Raw genomic sequence first — 16,870 nt, 5'->3', positions numbered from 1 at the left:
CAAAGTTAAGTTATTCCTTTATTTCTAAGAATTATTTAGAATCTTGTCCTGCAAAAATGAGGTTATGGCGCCAGTAATTTAAGACAGATAGTCCTCTTTAAAATTGACTAAAAAAATATATGATAGATAGTCACATTGCTCTCGTATTTTTTGATTGACGCTCGTACAATATCAGTTTAACAATTGCATATCATGTATACCCTGGTAAATAACAATGTTAAAACGAAAAAGTGAAGAAAATACTAAATGGATGTAAATATAAAAATTCCAAGATTAAAATAATGTTTTGTTCCTCTATCATTTTCATTAAGAGTTGCTTACCAGTGGATCGTTTATATACGACAAAGACCTGTCGTGTTTAGTGGGTGTTAACGAGTTCTATCTAGATATTCAAACAACGAAAACTAGACCAAGACTGTGGATGGAATTTAAAGGTATGTCAGCAGGATCATCGATTATAGAGGAAACCGACATCTCCTATAAAAAGCTGCATTTATCCTTTGGTTTTTGTTAGTCGATGCTGTAATCATTGATATAAACTATATAGCTTCCTCAAGCTCTTCTCAACTAGAACATGTCTTTTGTTGTGATCTCTTTACTAAACAGTTATAGTATCGTTTATTTGTTCAAAACAATGCTTTTTCATCAATTAAGATACTGTATCGTGTTTTCAATGATAAAAAGCATTCATTTTTATTGTTGTTATTCTAAGATTGAAGTAAACAAGGCATTCATAATACAGCTATTTACAATTACGCTTATATTACATACCACTTGTATACTTTAGGAAATAAAACTGCCGGTGATTTTCAAATTATTCTGTTTAATCAGGATCTTCGTTACAATTGGAATGCGGGGACAACATTCAGTTGCCAAATGAATTGGAACAAAATGATTATTCTACTTTATTTCCGATGATAATGGGGCTTGTTGCTGGACTCTTGCTTCTGTTAGCTGTGGTTATGATTATAATCAAACGGTAGGTAATTGTTGCAAAATAAGGTAGAAACAGACTTTAAGCGCTAATTTTCATTTTGATCAGAATTTTCGTCATTTAAGGAAATACTTGAGAACTAATGCTAAAATATAATATTCATGGGTTATATATTGACAGCACTATAGATTACCATAATGTTTTCTTACTCAAACACAGTCGAAATGCTTTAACGACAATTGCCGAGACAAGGCATTGTACCATGACTGCAGGGACCTCGTTTAAAGGAATTTGTACATATTACAACTATCACGCTCATGAATTTCAAGATGACGTTCATGGCGTACAAGAGATATCATCTTCATTTGATGAATATATCTACAGCATGTCAAACAATGATGCTGGTTATGAACAAATAATCATTAAAGAGAACCCGTCAGATTTTGGGAAAATCTACGGAGAACAGAGTGTTAAAAAAGAAACAACTGATGCCGAGAAACCGCGGGAGGATTCACGTGATTCAAACTACGTTACCCCCAGGTCAATTAATACAACAGAGAATAAACCCAACACATTCATTGGTGAGGTAGCGGACAATGTTTATGCCACTGTGTGTAAATCAGGTCATCTGGGAAGCATCTATACAGAAGAAGACATTTATGCCGAAGTTTCCACGCCCATAGATGGAGAATAATCTGTCCCAAGATATGTATGCAGCACATTTGGACGATTTTTAATAAAAATAAACATACCTGTGAAAAAACAGATTTTTGATAATGTTGAATAAACATCCTTTGAACCTGGAGGTATTCACGAATATAATTTAAGAAAATGTGCGACATAAATGTCTTGGTACAGACTATAGCTCTTCCATACAATTTAAAAATCCATTTTATTTTGCTGGTTTTGCCATCATATTAGAATTATAATGTTTTTCATAAGGACATGAAAAAGAAATAAACGCCATTAAGAATTGTGTTTATATGAAATTGTTATACAAATTATAAGTACTTTACACAACTACCCGGTCACATTTACCACACTATCGTAATATTTTTAATAATATATATACAATCCATTCACTTTCTTTCCCCCATTAAATTACATTACTTGATTTGAGTGATATTTTTGCATAACACAGAAGACCTAATCACCAAACTAAAATACAGTTTTCCCGCAGTATTTCTCAAAGAAGATTACTCTTCTCGCAATTTCAAACTGGATCACGATCGACCTGATATTTTACTTACGCTGATGAACATTTCATTGATTTAAATATTTTTACTAGTTAAATGAATTCCATTATCAGTTTTTAACCGGGTTTTCCAACGGAAAAATCCGATTATTGAAATGGCGGGCGGGCGGGCGGGCGGCTGCCAAAAGGGTATCCTCATTGTACGGATAACTCCTCCTACAGTCTGATATGAAGTTGTTCTTTTGCAGATCAATTAAATATATACATTAGAGGTGTGCATATTGCTGTATTTTGATTTTTGATAATTTATGAAAACAATACCAGCTTTTCAACTTAGTCATTTTTTGGCAAAATATTGCATATGGTACTCCATTTCACTTGATACGGTAGGTAGTGTTTATCAATTCAGGGCTAACATGGATTATGGATACAGTTCACATTAAAAAAAACCCGGTTTGCTGTCACATTGACAGCTTTTTACTTGTTTTTTATTATACCAAAATTTATATTCATCGAATAACAAAATGACACAATAGGAATTTCAGTGTTGTGCGCTATTTTTTCAGCATACTAGTAATTTGGCTGTTCCAGTGGATCTTCCGTTGTATTACTCATAGAATACGGCAGATATTATGGAAAAATAAATCGCAATTGCGGAAACGGATTAAAAATGAAATAGAAAGTTAATATCATTGTAGTCTCATAACTGCAATAGTGTGTGCAAACAAATTTTCATAACAAGCGTTATTCATATTGTTTGCAAACACCATTGCAGTTATGAGGCCACATCTTTGAAAAAATAACAATTCAATACTTAAATAGTGCGAGGACGGTAATATTATCTTTATATTATTATTATTATTAATATTATTTATTTAACGTCATGAACCTTTGGGTCCAATATTAAAATCCCAAGCCACAGATACAGAACTTTTATTCACGTTATTTCATCATTTAAAGGCGGTATTATATACGGTCATCTTGTCATTAAATATGCATTTACGTCTTAAATTCGCTGTTAATTTATATACTTTTAGATTAATTAATATTATACTACAAAATGTAAACACATTATAAGTATCGTGACTGAAAGAAGAGGTTTTTTGTTTCGATAATCACTTATTGTTACTCTTTTATATATATATATATCAAAACATTCCTGATTCTTAACAGAAAGTAAATTTCCAACATTTCTTTTCACAAGATAATTCTATTTCAATGATTTAATACTGAGTAGAAATATTTCATATTTGCAAGAATTTTTTTAGACTAATAATAAAATTTTATCGATTTGTCTATATCAATATGTATTAGAAAAATTGATTTATAATATATTCCACCTTTAATCCCATCAGTAACTTCATATGAACCAAACATTTTCAAAATCATCAATAACAGGTATCATTTCTGCTGAAGAGCCCATACATGTAGGAACGACATTTCTATGCCCTATGTCGGATTTAATTTTTTTTTTAAATGACAATGAAATGCGTTACCTTCTTCAGTAAATTAATTAAGAGTAATGTGGAATCATTTAAATTCGTGGGGACCAATTTTCGGGGGTTTTGCTTATTCTTGGGAATGTAATTTCGTAGATGCATCAGTTTTTCGGATTTTTTAAAAATATACTTCATAATGTTCATTTTTTTATTGTTTTCTTACCTGTAAGCGTACCAACACTTTTTATTTTTACGTATAATGATGAGGGCTAAGTAAACCAGCGTATGAACCACCCTATGTTTTATTGTTTATGTTATCATTTACTGAGTTTATAAAATGTTTATGTATAAAATCATTAAAATGCCGAACTCCAAATAAGACAGAAAAAGAAGGATTAGAAACAGAGATAAGTTATACATCTTCGAATAATATGATTTTTTTTTTAATTTCTCTTATCTTGGATTTCAGAGAATTGTTAAAATTCGTTTAAGCGAACAAGATGATCATGAAAGTCATTTCAAATGAAAGTAAATTCAAGAAATATTTTATTTTTATTTTTAAATCCGCATCATTCTTGTATTTATGATGATTATCTGACTGTTTTGTTCTGCTTTTCGTTTCATATATTATATATATCTACATGAAATTTGATTTACTGTGTGATAAATGAAATGTCTTTTTGCCAGTTTTGGTAATGGTAAAGTTTTGAGGGGTTTTTTCCATATTGTCCCGTTCTTGCTTTTCAAAGTTTGTATATGGTAATGACTGTAAATTTCAATGGCAATTTTTATTTTTCTATAATATTGCAAATCCATTTCCATATCTAATAAATACAATTTTTTAGCATCATTTAGTGTATTTGTGTTTTTTGAAAAGGAAATCAAAAGGATAAATATTCAGAAGACCGGTCAACATTCACGATGATATAAACATGTCGGAGTTTTTTAGGCCACATCGTACACTGTATTTACTTCACTTCCTGGTTACGTAATTCTAACTCTATTTATCCAGATTTTGAGACGTTATCGTTATGTTTTCAGTTGAACAAGCTACCCCATTTCAACTTTAGTCGAGATACCGACACAAGACCAGATTGTAAATATCTTTTGTTCGCTCGGATACCGGCATAAGGGTTTTTGAAATTTAATGGGGATCATTGAACAGCGGTGTGTACACGTGCATGGGCAGCTAGCACAAAATGGTGGTGGTTTTTAAAACACTAAGAAGACTCTGTACTGTTCGAAAACAAATATCTTTCATCGTGATTTTGCTTCTTGTTGTGCTTTGGAATATATGGAACCAATATCATCATTTATCAAATGTTTCAATCTCTTTCAAAAGACTAAGAAAAAGTGTATTCGCCATGATTAATATCAGGGATTTTTTAGATACTACCTCATCTACAAGCCAACCTATTTCATGCCATTCGTGTTTTGTTCATAGATACCAATATGTTCTGAATAATGCAAACATCTGTGGCACGAGGAATAAAACGCGCTCAATTCGCATCATTATTATAATATTCACCAAACATGAGAATTTTCGTCAAAGGGAGGCTTTGAGACAGACGTGGCTCCGTGCATCAAAGCGAAACACTGACACAATCAGGTATGCTTTTGTGTTAGGGACTACTGCAAACGGCCCTGGAGACAGAAAATTCGATCCACAATGACATCATTCAACAAAATTTCTTGGATTCTTATAGGAATCTCACTTTAAAAACTGTAACGGCTTTAAAATGGGTTTAGTTATTAATTTTTTTAAAATGTACAACGTTTGTATATATTAGTTTCTGCTTTTCTGCGTGGTTTCAGGATTTTGTCGTCTGTTCTTTCATTGTCTTTGAATACATTTTTAATTTTGCTTATACTTTGATTTACATTACTTAATTTACTTTGTTTTAATACCTTTATCATTTTTTTTCAATAAATACTTTGATTAATGATCAACTTCGGAGTTTTTATTTTTTTTTCTGTGTTTTTGATTACACCAAAATAAATAATTGTACACGTAGTTTAATTAATAATTATATTGCTTTCGTTATGTTATATTTAGGACTTATATTTCCTTCCTGGTTCAAACAATAAAATTACGTTTTAAATTTATGTCTCATGCACTCCCATAAACAAATGTTGTAATTCAAATTTGTGGTGATGATTGTATAGATATATTACTTGTTCTACATTCATTCTTCATCACCGTAAACCCACGACAAGTCTCATAAACATGTATTTTTTACTAATTGTGGGTGAAATTTTCCCAATTATAAAATTGTCACCCCAATGAGTAAATAAAAATCAATCTTTGAATTTATTTCTTAAGTAATGAAAACATGCATCTGTTTGTAGGCACGCTTTAATTTTCACGTGAATCAGAATAAGACATTCATTATTCACAAAACTGAGAAATTAGCGAAGTTGCTCACTTTGTCTAAAAAATAAAGTTCGGGTTCTCGTGAATGTTGCGAGAATGTTCCGGAATTTCCAAGATGTAACAGTACAGCCCGAATTTATCTACATTGGGCTACACAGGAAAAATGTCCACATGTGTAAAATATGTGTATAATTTTACACATGTTTTGCACATATAATGCATGTGTACAACACATGTTTTAAAATTTATATGTTGAACACATATATTATACACGTGTGTAACATATATATTTTACATATGTTTAACACATATATAAAATAATATATGTTCAATACATGTTTCAAAGAACATAAACACGAAAAAAAAAATGTTGAATTTATTATTTATTTTCATGACTTTCACCTATATTTATGCATTTATTAGTAAATATTTGTAAGAATAAAATTTATCTAACAAACGTTTGCAGAGTAACTTACAGAATATTTATTAGTTAACCAATTCCGGATTAAAATCTCGATTGGCTTTAATTTTGTCGTTTGCAATCATACGTCATTTTTTACGTCACGGAAGCAGAAGATGTTGATCAATCATTTAGGGCCTACAGATATTCGATTTGAGGCTAAAGGTAAGGTTTGTCAATCATTCTTATTCATTTATTTGTATTGTAAAATTATACAAATATTGCTGGTAGCAACCTAGTCATTTTACAACACGTCAAGTAGCTTGTGTTCTTCGGGAAAATTCGGGTTCAAAACAAGAAACATGTATTGTCAACGATCGATGCTTATCCAATCTACTTAGGTGAAATTGATGAAAGTTTTTAGATGAACTATAAAGGCAAATACGGTGATTTTAATGTATATAATACACATAAAGGTATATACTACATCTGCTATATGTAGGTAAACGGTAGGTCTGTCGGTAAACGTTTTCCACAAAGCTACAATACTCCTATCAACACTTTTTTATATGATATAAGCGGCCTTGCGAGGTCACGGGGTCAGTCGGCAATAAAATATGGCGCGTTGAGCAGTTGCTGAGGAGGTTTATTTGTTTTACGCAACTTGTGACGATTTATAAAAATATTAACTGATTTTTTTTTTAACTTTGTCTTACAATGGATCCCGGTGATTATACATTTTCTTTAGAAACGTTTAATTCGTGGAAATTGGAAGCACTGAAGGATTTTTTAAGCAAAAGAGGACTGTCCACCGATGGAACTAAGGCTGAGTTAGCTGCTTTGTGTTTCGCTGCGAATTCCATGAAGTTGCCTATGAAAGTTTCAGACTGTGAATATGTTTGTCAGCTTCAGAAAGAATATAACGATTTGTTGCATGTAGATGGGTCTGTGTTACCCGATCCGTTCAAAATAGGGGCAGGATGGCAGGATGAAATGAGTGGGATGTCTCAGTGGCCACCGTTATTCTTATCTGACATAGTAAATTTCTTTATAGACAAAGGCACTAGCAACACCGTGAAAACGTACATGAACGATTACAAGATTGGCAAGGCTTTTGAATATTGTTCAGCTAATTTTATTAAAGAAATATTTTTCCATTCTGTTTCTTCCACATCTCCAGTATGCTTTGTTCGAGCGAAGTGTACCCCAAGTCAGAGGGTCACGGACGAGAATCACACGATGTGGGTGGCTATTTCAAAGGAATCTGGATGTGTTAAGTCTGCATTTTGTTCCTGTACTGCTGGGTAACTTAATTTTACTGTTAGTCTAATATTTTTTTAATAAATTTCTGTATTATGATTGTATATATATACTTAAAGCTTGGTAATACTTGTTACACGTGTAATTAATATTAAATGTTTTTTATTTACTGGAAATTACTTAATTTTATCATTACTAATTTACTATATGAAAATTCTTCATTATACTTGTCTATTTTTGTCAAGATTTAAAAATTATATAGTTTCAAATTTCAGAATGGGTCAGACTTGCAATCACGTAGCAGCCCTTTTGTTTCGAGTGGAGTCGGCAAATAAACTAGGTCTTACATCGTGCACATCATTACCATGCCAGTGGAAAGTCCCAGCAGCAACTAAGGTGGTGCCAACAAAGATAAAAGATTTGACCATTCGAAAGTCGCGCCATGGGCAAGGTATTTTTATAAATAGTGTTCTATAGTATGATTGAAATTTAATAATTTTCTTTTTTAATTTATACTGTTGTGAATTAATATATTTTTTCACTCTATTTTATTCTGTAGAAAAAACAAGACCGTTAGTTTCCAATCTGAAAAACCAGTTTAAACCGCTTGAGTCCTTGAACATTGACAGGAATACATTTATTGATGAGCTGAGAAAAGCAGTTCCAAATGCTTGTCTGTTGAAAGGTATTATAGCAAATTTTAACCAGTCCTTAACTTTATGTGTGTTTGTGTATTGAAGTGATTTTTGTTTGACCTTTCCTTTTAAGTAAATTAATATATGTATATACATAAGAGAATGTTGTCAAAATGGTGTGCTCCTTTTCTGTTATTAACAGGTACAGATATACCTGAAGTATTGCCTCTTGAAAATTCTCAAGAACTTGGACAACAAGCATGTGAAGTGGAAGCCTATCGGTACTGCCTAAACAACATTGCCTCAGGTCATCAGACAGTTGAGGACTTTATTGACCATCAATTGCTGACAGAAAATGAAGTCAACCTCATTGAGGAAAAGACTGTAGGACAAAGTAGTAGTTCTTTATGGCACGATCTTAGGAAAGGCAGGATTACTGCTTCTAATTTTTATGCCGTTCATACTCGCATGAATTCACTGAAGAAAAATCCTGAAGTAGATACGAGTTCGATTGTGTCTGTGATAATGGGTGAATCAACTCCTAATTCTAACATCAAAGCATTGAAGTTTGGAAGAGAATCTGAGCCACTTGCAAAGACTATCTACTGTAATATGTATAAAGATAATCATGTCAATGCAAAATTTAGGGAATGTGGAATCTTTTTACATCAAGAGTTTTCTTATTTAGCTGCTAGTCCTGATATGTTGGTGTCATGTGACTGTTGTGGTGAAGGGCTTTTGGAGGTAAAATCAACATTGAAACCAAAATGTGATTCATGCCCATCATTTTGTTTATGTAATTTACCAGATTATCTTTTATCTACTGATGGTGAAATGGACATTAAGAAAAATCACCGCTATTTTTGTCAAGTTCAAGGGCAGATGACCATTACAAAACGCAGGTGGTGTGATTTTTTTGTGTATTCCTGTAATGGTAATTTTCTGAAAAGAATCAATTTTGAGGAAAAATACTTTGCAGATGTTCAAGTTAATTTGATTGATTTCTTTAAAAAAATCATTGCACCAAAAGTTTGTGAAAAACTAAATATACCTGTTATTTCATGCAAAGTAAAAATGTTGAATGAATGTGAACCAAAACCAATGGAGGTTGAAAGTAATGGAGGTGTTTATTTCTGTTTGATTTGTAAAAGCCAGATTCAAGAACAAGAAAATGTAAAATCATTTTCACAGCGCAGCATTTGTTGTGATATGTGTGATAATTGGTATCACTTTAAATGTGTAGGCATGTCAAAGTCAGTTTTGAACACTACTTCTTCTTGGTTTTGTAAAACTTGTGATTCATGTAATGTTTAAACTGCATACCAATTTGTCAACAGATACACTGGATTTGTAAATTTCTTATGATGTAATACAAGTTGAATACTGTTTCTGTCGTGGAATATAGATTTATGATTAAACTTTCCATGAAAATGATTTTGAAATATATTTTTTATTAATGTTAAATATGAACATGTGTAGATTAATAGTCCTCAACATATATCAATAACAGGTACATAACAATCATATGTACCTGACAAGTACATTACTAAATTTTACAAAGTCATTTGAAAATACATGTACCCACTTAATATCTAGGTAGTGGTGGGTATAAATTGCAAATGCCAGCAATTATTTTAATTGTATCATCTAAGTGATGTAATAGGGTAATTGGCATTTCATTCTTAATGATATGAAACTGTTTCATACGGCGTATTGCTTGCTCTACGTATATACGCCTATTTGCAATAGCTTTAGTTTTTGACACGTCAGAAGCAGACATTTGAGAAACCCCCCGTCTACCTGGAGGAACCAAAAGCTCTGCCCTTAACATGGTGAGCTCTTCTCTTATAGGGAACCCCCTATCAGCCATAACCTTATCATAGGGCTCTATTATGTTTAGAAAGCCAGAATTTAGTGTAATAAACTTATCACTGGCACGACCAGTCCAAGCCTCAGATACAAAGTTGATCATTCCAGCTGGAGTGATACTGATTAAGATTTTCGCAGTATTATGGTGCTTGTAATCACTCCAGGTTTGGGCTGCTACCTGTAAATTGTTTGGTGTTTCAATAAAAATTTCTGTACAGTCAATTATATGTCGTACATTTCGATAAGTATTATTTTGGAAAGAAGGGGGCAAATTTGACATTACTACCTCTCTGGGTGGGTTGAATACTAGTGTGCTAAGCACTAAGCTCAGGAGTTTTATCCAAGTTGTAAATACACTGGATACATGTGTGGCTGACACACCAAACCTGTCTGCAATATCTTCATTGAGATAGCCTAATCTTAATTTCATTAGACACATTACCATTTCTTCTTTAGGACCTAGTGTTCTGTAATGGCTCGAGAACTTGTTCTTTTGTTTTAAAGGATTACAAACCCTTTTTGGACCCTTCCAGTAGCGCAGTTTATGAATATGGGGGTGTATAGTTTGATAGACAGTATTAAAAGATGCCAAATTGGGAAAACCAGTGTAAAATTTAACTTTTGCATCTGATTTTAAAACTTTGCTTAATGAAAATCTATTGAGGGGAGCTGGTTTTTCCTTTGGTTTTGCATCAAGTTTTATTTCAAGGTCTTTAATTTTAGCCTCTAAAAGGGTGATTTTTCCCTCATTATCACATGAGCAACTTGGCTGCACATTTATAAAATTGTTACTCTCTTCCTCGTCACATGTTGGGATTGGGGAAGGCTGTTGTTCAATTCTTCTTCTTTTTTCTTTAGTGGGCTGCAGAGTTCTTTCCTTTGGGGGCGGTCTAGATACAATGGGCTTATGGGGTGTGTACCCTAGTTTCAGAGTGGGGTATGGGTTTGTTGGAGTTGGCCTCCCATCAATAAAATGGTCAGAACACACCCTTGAGTCATCTTTGGGCATCCAATTTTCTGAGCCATTTTTTCTGTTAATTATACTGGTCCACTTTTGCCGTCCATATTTATCTTTCAGTTCAGTTGGAAACGGGAAAAGTTGGAATGGCGGGTCGCAAATACAGGAACCCAACCCATGCTGAATTTGATGAATTTCACACATCTGTTTTTTCCATTTTGTAATTTTGGTTGCATTATTTGTACAAAAGTTAAAAGCACAGCATCTGGTTGACATTTTTTTTTGATTTTGTAAAACTTTAGAATGTGAAACTTCATGCAGAAAAACGTTGAAAATAAAGCAACGTAAAATCAACAACATATTACCCATAAAGTTAAACTCTATATGTTCTACAAAAAATATGAAATACATGGTGTTTTAAATTTGAATGTATATAAAAATGTTCATTTAGTTTATTTTACTTAAATTTTAGTGTGAAGTTATCGCACAATTCCAATGAACATGACCTTGAATGACGATCATCATGATCATCATCGAAACCAAGCATTGTTGAAACCAATAAACACAAAATTTATGAATGGATTATTATTTGTTTATGCTAGGAAAAAGTAGATCTTACGTGATTTTTCAAGTTGGAAAAGTTTTTAAACACATATTTTCTTGTACTATCATAGAATACTGCTTTTATTTTGTCGATTTGCTTTTCGGAAGCCAATTTGTTTATATCGCTATGTCCGGGTGACCTTTGACCGGGGCCGCTTGTGACACGTTTACGATAAGTGTTGATAGGAGTATTAAGCAGTTGTAGCTGAAAAAAAGCAGATTTATAGACAGAACAATGCTTGAAAATTAAGCGAACATTAAATATATGTTTATCAAATGTATTTTTATTTAGATCAGACACATTTCAATCTTGAAAAGTGAAAGTAGAATAAACTAGAGTAAAGCTCGTTGCAAAGTAACGAGTAGCATAAAACTTAAAAGCAGCAAGTCGAAAGTTTTATATAATTTTGTTGTTGTTGTTGTTGTTGATAAATCAAAACTGAAAATTAAATTGATTGTTTAAAATGTTATTTATTATGCAACAACTTGCTAAAATGTTCAGTCGGTTACTTAAGTGAGTATGCTAATCAACACACTTTATTTTTAGACAGGTCACAGAAGACATAAATAAACTAACGCAGTGGATAGCAGGGATATGTCTCTTTAAACTGTTTATGCAGTTGTAAGTATTATAAGTAAAATTTAGTTTTTTATCTTCAAAACTAATGCTTGACTTTCTTTTGAAAGTATTCATGATTTAAATTTTGTAAAAGAAAATCAATGAAATTTTCATATTAATTCTAAATGTCATGTTTTAAGGATGACGTTTACTCAAAATGAAAACATAATCCACTGATGATAATGAAAAACCATCTATTGTGTGTTATAGACCTTTGCTTGTATTGTTATTTTTCACTTTCAGAAAAGTAGGTCAATGACCTACTTTTTGAGTTAATGGCCATTGAATATTTATTGAAAAATCATTAAAACTCCCATAAAATTTTACACTACGATTGAGATTTTCTTAATTATAAAAATATTACAAATAATTAAACACTTTAAAAAATAAGACACAGTTTATGAATGGTAGTGGCACTAAATAAGTACACAACATTAAGATTTCAGCATCAATTTCAAAAAATAATTCAGTCCGAATTTCCTCTATCAGTTTTCAAATCCCTACCCATTTTTGATTCAATTTTACAAAAAATTGAATGATGATAATACAAAAACATTTATGATATTGAACTACTTATATTGACCTTATTATGTTGGCATAAAATTTATATGAGGTCAATGATCAAAATTTTGAGATATGATGACTTTTATCGTTTTTAAGCATTTTCCAATATTTTTATTATTCGTGCCATAAGATTATTTTAATGAATAAGTGAGGTAAAACCAACGGAAAATATGTAAAATTACGTAGACTTAAATATAAAATCCTAACTTTTAATATTAGACTACTGCCAAAAAACTTTTAGCAGAAAACAAAATTAGCACAATTTAGTCCGAATTTCCTCTGTTTGGCTAAAAGTCAATTTTTGTTTGAGCATAATTCCATAATATAGTAAAACTATTGAATGTTTTGTCAATAACAATTTATTTCATAAATACTTTTTGTGTTTAGAACAAATTTTACTCACTACATTGAACTTTTTAACAATCGGAATTTGAGAACTCAAACCCTGAGTAAATAACACCCTTAAGTGTTTTTTTAATTATTGAACATGCAATAATATACCTGCAATGTACTATGATATGCAACTTATTTTGATATATACAACTATTGTGTGTAAATTCTTTTTTTTTTTGTAGAAAATGGCTATAGTACAAAGGCTACCAATATTGGTCGGTCAGGAACTCCGAATACATAGGGTAATGAATTTTTCAAGATCCAGACATTCTTCTTGATTTCATAGACAGTTCTTCACTGCAGCTGGTATAAAAGTGACAAATCATGGTAATTAAATCTAAATACGTAGAGTTCTGACTGTATTGTTAATATTAAGAATTTCTGTATAGTGTACTGTAATTTTTAAGAGTTGAAAATCTAACTTTTACAAATATTTCAGGTTTAATTCTAAAAATATTATCATAATATGTCTGTTTTTCTCCTCAAAATTAAATATTTATTTTATGCTGATTTAAAAACCTCTGATGATTGTATTAAGTTGGTATAACTATATTTTAGAAAGAACCCAGTCCACACATGAATTGCTAAGGTCAATGCACTGAAAAGAAGGAAGTTGAAGTTAGATCGACATAGAGATGGCTAGTTTTTTTGGTTAGTTTGTCAGTTCTGTTGCAAAGATATGTGCATGCAGTATCAGAATTTTGTTAAAGCTGTTTGGTATCCACTGATGGCTGCATGTTTGTATTATTAGTTACTTAATTATCTCAGACTTCTTAAAATTGCTGTTAGTTTTTAGCAATCAAAAGCACTTGTAACAATTAATTATTATATAACATGTACATGTACTTGCAAAACAGCAATATAATTCTGAAAATCTGGATATTTCAGTTTTTATAGTTTTAATAATGGTAATTCTAGGATGTACAACAATGACTTTTCTTACATGTGTATACAGTTACTGATTTAAACAAATATTTGTTTTTTAGTTTTGATATTGAAAGTCTGATGTTTATTTTTCTTAGCTGTTCCGCTCTACAATGGACTAATTTGAGACCCTCTCCCCCTGGATGGCTGTGCAATTATTTGTACAGGCAATTCACTCCACCAGGAAAGAGTCCTGTGGACATGAGGAGGAAGTAGATGACAGTAGCACTTGTAAGTCTGACTTTGTAATATCATGTGTATGATATACTTATATATTGATAAAAATCAACAATACTATTAAGGCATCTTAAAAGTGTCAGATCTAATGTATATACCATGGAATCACTAAAATTCGTGGTGGCTCAATTTTCGAGGAATTCGTGGGTAGCCCTCTCCCACTAATTTAAATCCTCAACGAAAACAATTTTAGAAACAGTTATCTTTGTTACTGAAACAGTAGGCTACGCATCCACGAAATTACATCCCCACAAAGAGCAAAAAAGTCATAATCCACAAAAATTGGCCCCCACGAATTTAAATGATTCCACAGTATACTACATGTATTGGCTAACAACTCAAACAATTGAACTTAACATGCAACCAGTCCCTTCTTTGGACATAATTATGTACAAATAAAGTGCATCATGTACATGTGTATAAATATATATAACTATTTATTGAATGATACTTTATAAAAGAATTTTGATTATTTTTTCTTCATTTCTTTAATTCAGAGGTTATTCTTAACAACGAAAAAGTTTACCGAATGATAGAAGTTCTGGCCAGAGTTTAAAGGTGAGAATTATAATTATATTATATACATGATTGTATAGTAATAACTACATGTATGTAAGTTCTGTTAGATAAATACATATATTTAAATTAAAATGAAAATTTGATTCTCACATGACAATTTAATTTATATTTTCAATCTATGAAATATACCATGACTATATATTAACTTGAGATTTTTTTCTGTCACCAGAGTTCTATGTATCAATAAAAAAAGACAACAGACGAAACATCTGGGAGCTTCTGCAGGAAAAAGAAGAAAGAAGAATTAAAGGTTACCAAGCGGTAAGTTAAAAAAATTGTTGTGATTTCACTCTTTTACAATATTAATACATATTCTGACCTAGATTACCAGGTACTTATCTAATATATTTCTGTATGAATTTTAGTATTGAATCTATATAATGTAATATCATTGGATAGTGTAACAAGTGTACATGTATACTGTAAAACAGAGACATGGCAAACAATAACTAATTGTGTAGTACATTAAAAATGAAATAGAAACAATACATAATTATGTATGATTCTGTCATTTTTCTTTTTTTTACAGGAACAAGGAAGAGAGAAATGAATTGTTACATGGCAATGAAGAATAAACTCCTGAGAACAAATTAATGAAGTTTTTGTTATTATTTTTTTATATGCCTGGTGTGCATCTGCAATAATATACTGATGATCTATACATTGATATCAAGGAATAGTTTGCAATATGAAGCACACTGTACGTAATATATTTTAAATGAAAGCTTAAGTAAAGATGTACCTTTATTATTGACAATTGCTAACAAAAAATTATATATAAATTTCATATATAAAATGCAACACATATATTACACATATAGAATATGTGTTTTACACATATAAAATATGCTATGTTTAATTTCACACATGTTTGACACATATTAAACACATGTTAAACATGTGTGGAATTAAACACTTTATATATGTGTGCTCTTTTTATGTGTTTTACACGTGTAAAATATATATGTAAAATATATGTTAAACACATGTTGCACACATGTGGACATTTTTCCTGTGTAGTTACAAGGTCCTTCTTTTTTAATGGCTATACCGTCAGAGGCTCTATCTACGTGTGACAAGTTACACAAATTTATTTATTTCTCTAGACCTTTTCATCAAATAAACTAGTGTGTGGATTTGTCTGAATAAAGCGGAACAAATGTGCGTTGAAAAAATTCAAAAAGTAGAGTGTCGATTAATAGACATTGAAAAAAGAATTTGCTGGGACAATTTAAAGCGATTATTTTTTCTTTACGAACAATAGATTTACATTATAAGTCGCTGTTTATGCGCTGGGATAATTAAATGTGCTCAATTAAAATTGAAATTAATAAGGTACAATGTACAACCATATTCCTCTTTCCATATCTTTCTTCATCGTCAGAAATCTATCACTATATAGTCTCATATATATTTACCGACCGTCTGTAAAATCTCCTTAGTTTTATGGATATTTACATATTTCAACCCAATGAGAAATTAAATTCTTTGAATTTGATTTTACAAGTTATGAAATAATGATTATTGTATGCAAACACGCTTTTGTTGTAGTTACGTGTTAACATTCACGCGATTGGTTAAAGCGGAAAGGACCTAACTAAAATAGGACATTCATTTTTTACAAAACAAATAAAGTGTGCGTTTTCATAAATGTGGCAGAATAGCCTCCGAGGTCGAGAAGAGTTGTTTTTAAAACTAATATAAAAACCGCGCTTTAACTATTCTAAGGATGGTGTGAGATTGCAAAAAAGAAATTGTCAAACAGTCATTATGAAGATAACTTTTTGCAATACAGAAGAAAATAATAGTTTTTAGAATTGAGGCTTCAATTTCACTAGAGCCGACATTTTGAAAAAAAATAATACGCTTAAAAACAATTATTAGGAG

At 31.2% G+C, this 16,870-nt stretch overlaps 1 protein-coding gene and 2 long non-coding RNA genes across 5 annotated transcripts; all 3 read left to right on the top strand.

The window, feature by feature from the left end:
• Window positions 1-278: 278 nt before the first annotated feature.
• LOC136272231 (uncharacterized) lies at window positions 279-1,578 on the top strand. Its single transcript, XR_010710192.1, has 3 exons — window positions 279-434; window positions 832-979; window positions 1,154-1,578. It is a non-coding gene; the product is annotated as an uncharacterized lncRNA (long non-coding RNA).
• Window positions 1,579-6,442: 4,864 nt separating this feature from the next.
• Window positions 6,443-15,573, top strand: LOC117690499 (uncharacterized). 2 transcript variants are annotated; one of them, XR_010710924.1, is made up of 8 exons: window positions 6,443-6,567; window positions 12,215-12,289; window positions 13,426-13,570; window positions 13,802-13,894; window positions 14,266-14,398; window positions 14,902-14,962; window positions 15,153-15,244; window positions 15,513-15,573. It is a non-coding gene; the product is annotated as an uncharacterized lncRNA (long non-coding RNA). The 2 variants fall into 2 exon arrangements; XR_010710925.1 differs by having other exon boundaries at window positions 6,476-6,567; window positions 13,426-13,485.
• LOC105323530 (uncharacterized) lies at window positions 7,060-9,672 on the top strand. 2 transcript variants are annotated; one of them, XM_034471988.2, is made up of 4 exons: window positions 7,060-7,646; window positions 7,878-8,053; window positions 8,162-8,287; window positions 8,440-9,672. In XM_034471988.2, the coding sequence occupies exons 1-4, from the start codon at window positions 7,060-7,062 to the stop codon at window positions 9,549-9,551; spliced, it is 2,001 nt and encodes a 666-aa protein (XP_034327879.2). In that variant the 3' UTR covers window positions 9,552-9,672. The 2 variants fall into 2 exon arrangements, with proteins under 2 accessions (XP_034327879.2, XP_034327880.2); XM_034471989.2 differs by lacking the exon at window positions 8,162-8,287.
• Window positions 15,574-16,870: the final 1,297 nt, after the last annotated feature.

Source organism: Magallana gigas, chromosome 2 (genome assembly GCF_963853765.1).
Source record: "Magallana gigas chromosome 2, xbMagGiga1.1, whole genome shotgun sequence".
Classification (NCBI taxonomy): Eukaryota; Metazoa; Mollusca; class Bivalvia; order Ostreida; family Ostreidae; genus Magallana; species Magallana gigas.
Note: the sequence above shows the minus strand (reverse complement) of the source record. Positions and strands in the feature narration are given on the sequence as shown.